At 32.1% G+C, this 8,682-nt stretch overlaps 1 protein-coding gene across 1 annotated transcript; it reads left to right on the top strand.

The window, feature by feature from the left end:
- The first annotated feature begins 3,343 nt into the window (after window positions 1–3,343).
- LOC137814347 (alcohol dehydrogenase class-3) lies at window positions 3,344–6,346 on the top strand. The gene is made up of 9 exons (XM_068617035.1): window positions 3,344–3,553; window positions 3,651–3,787; window positions 3,891–3,937; window positions 4,096–4,421; window positions 4,790–4,872; window positions 4,958–5,033; window positions 5,487–5,644; window positions 5,735–5,896; window positions 6,003–6,346. Exons 1-9 carry the CDS (start codon window positions 3,520–3,522, stop codon window positions 6,117–6,119), a joined length of 1,140 nt encoding a protein of 379 aa, XP_068473136.1. The 5' UTR covers window positions 3,344–3,519; the 3' UTR covers window positions 6,120–6,346.
- The last annotated feature ends 2,336 nt before the right edge of the window (window positions 6,347–8,682 follow it).

Here is an 8,682-nt window from a genome sequence, read left to right as displayed (position 1 = left end):
AGTCTTTCACTTGTGCTCCCGCCTTTTATATCTTCCGGCTTTCGGCTTTCAACGTTTCACTTCTTTTCATTTTCGTGCATTCTATATTTTTCACAATTCACAATTTAAGATTATCATCATGATGATGTTTTAATAGATTTTTTTACAAAATTTAATTCTTAAATTTAACACTTAAAATTATTTCTTATTTAACAAATTATTATTAAATATAGTTCATATTCGGCTTAAATAATTAACTATAATTATTAATTATTAATATTGATACAAATATTAGAATTTGGAAAATATATTACTGATAACCATAGTAATTTAATTGAAAAGATATAAACAAATGTCTAATTGAGCTTTTACGGAACTAAAATTACACTCTCCCAAAATTATATCATAGGTGAATTTTTAATATTATATTTTAGATATATTTACAAATTACAAACTTTTAATTGGTAGCATGAGAGAGAGACACAATTTACTTTAGTAATTTTACATAAAGAGATTTTTGCCTTCAAATATTTTAAAATAAACTATTATTTATTCTCTTTTATTAATGTTTAGAGATATAATAATATAAATAAAAATTTAATTATTTAAAAATAAGTAGTTTTATTAAACGGTAAATCCTCTCTCATATAAACTTTTCATCATTTTAATATGTTCATATTTTGAGAGAGGTGCTGATAATTATCATGACAAATAAGTTAAAGTGTTTATAATTTTACTTCATATTTATATTAAAGTAAAAGAACACAAACAAAATAACACTTTTTTTTCAATTTATCGATATATTGCTTGATTTTACTTTTACAAGATAGACCTATTGATATCAAAGCAAATTTTATACAATTTGATTTCACTATCATTTAATTTAATTAGATTTTAAGTAATTTTATTTTGTTGGAGATCAGTCTAATTTATATTAATTTAAAGTGGGTCTGATCTCGATCTGAGGTGAATTGATTTAACTTTGTCTAAGGTGACTCCAACTTCATTCTTTTAAGGTGGATTCGACTCTACTCTGTCCAATATTGGTTTGACTTGACACAATCCGACGTAGACAAAGTCTTCTTGACTTAACATGGACACAACTCTACTCGGAATGACATGAGTTCAACTCTACTTAACACGATGTGGAGTTGACTTTAGTTGGCCTGGTGTGAGCCCAACATGATTGGTATGACTCGACCCAAGATTTGACTGACTTGGATTGATGTTGGTCTAACTCGGCCTAACCCAGGTTCGACTCGACTCGGCCTAATGTGGATCTAACTTGACTCAAGTCGAGGTGTACTCAACTCGATTTGGCCTGACTCGATTGAGTTGGAAGTGGGGTCGAATTGACTCAATTCGAGGTGCACCCAACTCAACTCAATCAGAGATAAGTATGAAATGACTTGACTTGAGGTGGGTTAGACTTACTCAACTTGACATGGACCCAATGTGGGTCTAACTCAACTCGATCCAATGTGAGTTTGACTATACTTGACTTGACATAAACCCAACTCAACTTGGCTAAATATGGGCCCAATTTGACTGAGCTTGATGTGGGTCCGACTTGACTCAACTAATGTGGGCTTGACTTGACTCAACTTAACGTGCGCATGACTTGCCTTGGCTCGACATGAGTCCGACTTGACTTGATTCGATGTGAGCCCTACTCAACTCAACCTAAGGTGCGCTTGACTTGACTCGACTTGACATTGGTCAGACTCAACTTGGCCTGATGTGGGACCGACTCAACCTTATGTAATGTGGGCTCGATTGAATTCAACACGAATAGAAACATCAACCTTAACTTAACTTGAATCCAACTAGAGTTGGGACCAACTCAATCGGCCTATTTTACTTAAGCCTGACCCAACCCTGTCCATCTTAACCTGATATCAACTTGGACATACTGATCTCTTCCCAACTCGATTTAACCTAATCATGACTCAACTCGGCTAATATAAATCTAGCCTAAATTAGCTCGACATGAGCCATCTTAGCCTAATTCGATTTATCCAAAAACTAAACTCGACTTCACGTGAACTTAATTCAACCTAACTTATCCTAACTTGTATCTAATTTGACTCAACACGACTTAGATGAGACCTAACTCACCCAGACTCAACCTGACTTAGGGTCCATATTGAGCAACTTAAGACAATGTAGGTTTGTGTACGTTCAACAATTTTTAATTTTTTTTTTCATTTTCTTACTTTTAAAAATATCCATGGATTTAACCTAACTAGTAAGGCTTTTGTTGCTATTTAAATTTTTTTTTTTAGTCCTTTGACTCTTTTTTTTAATCCTGAGGGATCAAATGCTATGGACTAAAATCTATTCCTAACCAAAGAATTAGACCTTTTCCAAAAGTACACTAAGAAATTGTAAAATGCCGAAGAAAGAGACAATAAAGAGTTTATTGGAATTACCTTTATTAGGTCGCAATAAAATGTATTCCCTCTTTTTTCTTTTTTCCAAGTACGATATATTAGAATTTTATTTATTTAAATCTATTTTTAATTATCATACATTTTTTATATTTTATTTAGACGTATAGATATATTTTCTCTGATCTAGAAAAAAAAGGGTAAACTAAAAATATTATTAATATTTTATTAAAATAAAAAGTTATTTTATTTCCCAATTTGAAACAGAATTTTATCATTATCATTATTAAATACATAAAGTGATGTTTCTTTTACTACTATTATTGGTACTAATCAAAATACACGTTGCCTTGCATTTTTGTAAATTTAAAGTTGTGTTAAATTATTAAGTTTAATTTAATATACTTTCTCCTTTTTTTAAGTACACTTCAATGTTTATTTTTCGAAAAAACAATGAAATGAATTTTATTAATTTCAATAAAATATTTATAAATTGATTTTTTTATTTTATTTCTATATTACAATATATATATATATATTAATATATAAATTAATTAAAAATTAAGTAATAGTCAAGTGAATAAATGAAAAAAATATTAACTTAAAATTTGAAGATAATAGTTAAATAAAAATATTTTTTGCCTAGAAAGAAATGGATGAAATGTTTTATAATACTTAATAATTTCCTTTTTATTCTAATATTATTTTACATGAACTAGCAAATATAACAAACAATATAGTAAATAATTATATAATTTTTTTATTTTAGTTATAAAGCCGAAAATGCATGTGTAAAATATTTTAAAATTATTACAAGGACTAAGTATACAATAAAAAACAAATAAAAATATGTTATTGAAATTGAAAAAAAAGACAAAAATGAAAAAAGAAACTTTCTCTTAGAATCAAGACAAAGAAAAACAAATATTAATTTTTTGTTAGTTTGTATTGACATGTATAATTTTCAAAAGATGTTTGAAGTTTTATAACTCAATGAATGTGAATTTGAGAGTAATTGAGAGATTATTAGTTTTTGTAATTTAATATGAGCATGTTAAGAGTGTGAATGTCTTGGTCTATAAATAAGTAGAAGGTAGAGTTTTGAGATAAACAGGTATTGGTTTGTGTGGGTCTCATCTCATTCCTTTCAATGGCAACTCAAGGTCAAGTCATCACCTGCAAAGGTACCCAATCTCTTCTTCATTCTTCTTTCTTTCAGATCTAATTAACATTAAACAAATCCCAATAATCTAACTGTGATGTGACGTCGTTTTGATGTAGCTGCGGTGGCCTGGGAACCCAATAAGCCCTTGACAATTGAAGACGTCCAGGTGGCTCCGCCTCAGGCCGGCGAGGTTCGAGTTCAAATCCTCTACACCGCTCTCTGTCACACCGATGCTTACACTTGGGGCGGCAAGGTTTCTATTTTCTTCTCTTTCTATTTGTTAACTGTTTCCGAATCCATTAATTTGTGTTTCCCTTGTTTGGATTTGCATTGTGAGAAAATTGTTAATGTTGCAGGATCCTGAAGGCCTCTTCCCCTGTATTCTCGGTCATGAAGCTGCTGGGTATGTATGCATGTATAGTATATGAATGCGAATGTGAATTTGAATGTTAAAAGGTTCATTTTTAAGATACGATTGCTGCTGCATGTGCTATTTGATGTGAGCATATGCATTTACTGGCATGGATCGGGGTTTTAGGGGTTTGTTCATTTTTGTTGCAGGATCGTGGAGAGTGTTGGAGAAGGTGTTACTGATGTTAAGCCTGGGGATCATGTCATTCCCTGTTACCAGGCTGAGTGTGGGGAGTGCAAGACTTGCAAATCAGGGAAGACCAACCTTTGCGCCAAGGTTCGCTCTGCCACTGGAGTTGGGGTCATGCTCAATGATGGCAAGAGTCGGTTCTCGATTAATGGAAAGCCCATTTATCATTTCATGGGAACTTCCACTTTTAGTCAATACACTGTTGTCCATGATGTTAGTGTAGCTAAGATTGACCCCATAGCTCCTCTGGACAAAGTTTGTCTTCTCGGATGTGGTGTTTCAACTGGTAAATATTCTCATTTACAAAAACTATATTGAGATTTTTCAAGTTGTATGGTATGGGTCTTGTGATTCATGAAATGTGTTTGGAGTTGGACAATAATGTTACATGCTTACATTTGCCTATGGAGATGTATATTATTGCTGCCTTTGCCTTACCAATGTATATCATATTAGACTGTTTCTGATCACAGTTACAAATTCCCGCTCTTGTGTTGATAGTCTAAAAATGAACATGCTTTGTGAAAAATGAAAATGTTTTCCTTCTTTCATTCTTTCTTTCTTAATGCTATGAAATGTGCGGTCTTGTGTCCTTCCGTACCTAGTTCAGTTATTATTATTAAATTGTGATATCTATCTTTCCCCTCTTTTTAGGCCTTGGAGCTGTGTGGAACACTGCAAAGGTTGAGCCAGGGACAATTGTTGCTATTTTTGGCCTTGGGACTGTTGGGCTTGCTGTAAGTTTATGAAGTTACAATTGTAGGTGTTTATGTTTTTTCCCTTTTGGGTTTGACATTTTGATTTGTAATTTGTACTTCACAGGTTGCAGAGGGTGCAAAAACTGCTGGTGCATCCCGGATTATTGGCATAGATATTGACAGCAAGAAGTTTGATACTGGTACGAAATGAACTGGGTTTTCCTAAACCAACCAGAATGTCTTTAATATTGTGAAGTGATTCGTTGCCATGTTTCTCATTTTTTGGTGTTGTAGAACTAATTTCTCTAGGTATTGAGTATCATCCTTTTAAAGAATTATACTAGTGGAAGAATGATACTGTTTTAATGGGATCTTAATATGTATGTTCTTGTGGTATATATTTGTATTTATTTCATTTCTTGCTCCATCGTTTTTGTTGTGCCTTAAATGCTGTGACCTATGTATAATATAGGTCCATGCGTTGTGTCTTACTTACTACATGAGCTATTTTCTGTTTGTGGTTTTTTGAGTTTTGGTTTTATAGTGCTGGTGTAGCATTAGTACACCACAGAAGACATTCTTCACTACAATAATAATAATAATTACCTTTTCATTTATTGATTTGTCTTCTTTTGTTTTTTTTTTCCTTGCAGCGAAGAACTTTGGAGTCACCGAGTTCATAAATCCAAATGAACTTGATAAACCAATTCAGCAGGTCATAATTGATCGTACAGATGGTGGAGTTGATTATAGCTTTGAGTGTATTGGAAATGTTTCTGTGATGAGAGCTGCTTTGGAATGCTGCCACAAGGTGAATATGCTTCTGCTGTCACATTGACTCCATTTTCAAATATTACACTGTGATGGTTGTACACATGAAATATTCTTTGAAAATTCCCAGGGCTGGGGGACATCAGTTATCGTTGGTGTTGCAGCATCAGGTCAGGAAATATCAACCCGACCTTTCCAGTTGGTGAGTGGACGTGTCTGGAAAGGAACTGCTTTCGGTGGCTTCAAGAGCAGGTCACAGGTTCCTTGGCTCGTAGACAAGTACCTGAAGAAGGTAAAAATGTTTTTCAGAGTGTTTTGTTCATTAATTCAATATTTTTGTAAAGCATGGATAGTTTCGAGGCTACATTGTGTCCTTGTCTGCTCTACTTGTTTTGCAGGAAATCAAGGTTGATGAATACATTACCCATACTTTGACTCTCTCTGAGATCAACAAGGCTTTTGATCTTTTGCATGACGGGGGATGCCTTCGTTGTGTGCTTTCAACTCAAGAATGAGGTGATATATGTCAGCCGGGCTAGTTTCGTGAGGAATGGATGTGTTGGGTTGCATTTCTTTGTCGTTGTGCTTGTAGTTTAAACTTCAAATAAATCTGGAGTGGCTATAGCTTTTGAGTAAGATCATGTTAGTCAAATTTGTGGCGAGAAGGGCTTTACAGCGAATACTTGACAATCCTTTTTGAGTTATGGCTATGGTATTATCCTATTTTACCTGTCAAGAATAATCTCTCTTTTACCTCTCCATCCTCTGGGTGGCAGACACCAAAGTGTTTTACTTCTGCTATATTATTGTGAGGCGTCAAGAAGTTAAAATTTTCAACAAATCTGTCATGTTACCTTGTTTCAAGTAATATACTTCATTTCGAAAACTACTAAAAGTTTTTATCTTTCACTAATAATTTAATTCGTAGGCACTTATGTCGAACCTGAACGTTAGAATCGGAAAATCCTTTTAAGAATTTGAACAAAGTTGGACACGTCTAGCCAGTCTGGAACAAATGCTCAAGAGACCAACTAAACATTTACACACGAAATAAATGAATAAAAAGAAGTCAAAATTAATGTTTCTGCACAAAAGGTAACTTGTAGTAACTACAATTTAATGATAACCATTGTAATTATTATTATTATTTGTGTATTAACTTTAAAAAAGTATAACAAATACATATATGTGGCTAGAAACTGATATTTTTAATCATGTTTGCTTGCAGATAATTATCAAAGGGGATAAGATGCTTTAACTTTCTATTCTGCAGAAGGATTTTTTAGGTACCTGTCTCAAATAAAGTTGTTTTTGAAAATGACAATGCTAATCAAATAACATTCCGCCAATCAAATAGAAAGAAGAAACAGAGAGAAGTGAGACAGGATGAAAATCTCCATTTTTTCCTATTTATTTGAAAAGATAAATAAGCAGAAAGTTATTTGGACGACATGTTTATTACATCTGATTTTTATGTTACTTTATAAAAAAATAAATAATTTCCCTTGCAACATCCAAATAATTATATGTAAAACATAATATGGTAAATGGTTTAATTTTTTTTTCAAACATTTTTTTTTCAATTTCTCTTCTTACTTTTATTCAAACAATACACTTTTTTTCAGATTAGATGTGGCTAAGTGTCGCTGATTGTGTAGTACATTGACATCCACTTGGATAAATAAAGTGGAAAACTTTATTTTTCTTTTCTCGACAGAGTAAAACTGTGGATTTAATTATTGATTCTTTGGCTGGGGCATGGGTTGATCAAACCAATTGTAGTACCTTTGTGCTTATATAATAATTCGTTTAAATCTTTTCAATTTATTTTCGTTAAATACTGTTTTCAAGGTTTAAATACCTTTGAGATTTTTATTTGATAGTTTTGTATGACTTTTTTTCATAGACATCTATCAAGAAAAACACTTCCAATGATGGTTGCTGTATTTCACGTTGTAACGTTCGTAGGATGAATTTTGACGTGGACATTAACTTCTGATGCCCCTTCTAACGTGTAAGAAAGCTTTGCATTTGTTTTTAAATTTTTGTTCAGAACATGTTTTTTCATTTTAACTTTATACAAAAAAACCTCTGCAGTAATATCTGTACACACCAAAGCAGAGTACACAAACCAATAAAAAGAACAATGGGGACAAAATGAAAAACAAGAAGTTGGCCTTGTACATTGAAATGTCCTGAGCAATTTACAGTTTTTTGGCTGTTAGAATTTATGGCTTTGGAATCTACAGAAAACTGTGATCAAATGAATTAATCTTTCTATTCTTAATCATTCTTAACACCTTTAGTAAAGTTAAGGAGATATAACATGGAAAAAAAGTGATAGTTAGTGAGTTTGAATTCTGCTCTAAGAAAATAAGTATCTTTTTTAGAATATATATAATAAAATTAAGGAACATTTAGAAAAAGCTAGATGGAAGAACTTATGCAGAGTGTTTTTTTTTTTTATGTTAGACCCCTTTAAATATGGTCTTGAACATAGTCTCGAAATTGCTTTATTTATCATTTAACTTGTTTTTAATGATTGATTGCAGCCTAACTATTACTTTTAATCTAAAAATATTTTATCACTACCACTTAATGTATCAATTAACCATGTTTGTAAAATGTGTCATACCTTTTTAATCTTTCTACAGTGAACTTTAACAAAGTTGCAGCTTTCTTTCTCAATCACCTACACACCATGATATTACTTCTTAATTCGAGCACATCGAAACCAACAAATGCAACTCAATCACCCACATCTGCCACAAATTTCCCATATCCATTCATCTCCCAGCAATAACAGCCTATTACCAAACTTCCAAACATTAAAATTGACAACTCTTGTGTGTAGTTTTCTCCCACAACATATATAATTATGATAAACTTTGTTTAACTAGAGGAAAGGATGATATTGATTATAATAGTCCTTGAAACTAAAAACACTATTAAATAGGTCTTTGAATATGTATTTCATCTGTTATATCAGTTCAAAATTCGAACAAATGTAACTTCAATGATGATATTATCATATCTTTAAATACCAAAATGATACCAACTAGTTCACTTTAAAGGTTT

Source organism: Phaseolus vulgaris, chromosome 1 (genome assembly GCF_000499845.2).
Source record: "Phaseolus vulgaris cultivar G19833 chromosome 1, P. vulgaris v2.0, whole genome shotgun sequence".
NCBI lineage: Eukaryota > Viridiplantae > Streptophyta > Magnoliopsida > Fabales > Fabaceae > Phaseolus > Phaseolus vulgaris.
The sequence above is the reverse complement of the archived record's forward strand: the minus strand, read 5'-3'. Positions and strand labels throughout refer to the sequence as shown.

What these genes read in the sequence shown, in the direction of transcription:
- LOC137814347 (XM_068617035.1), top strand. Translation starts at nt 3,520, where the DNA reads ATGGCAACTCAAGGTCAAGTCATCACCTGCAAAG. An exon ending in CTCGGTCATGAAGCTGCTGG is followed by an intron (nt 3,938 to 4,095) that starts GTATGTATGCAT and finishes TTTTTGTTGCAG; the next exon opens with GATCGTGGAGAGTGTTGGAG. An exon ending in TTGGGACTGTTGGGCTTGCT is followed by an intron (nt 4,873 to 4,957) that starts GTAAGTTTATGA and finishes TGTACTTCACAG; the next exon opens with GTTGCAGAGGGTGCAAAAAC.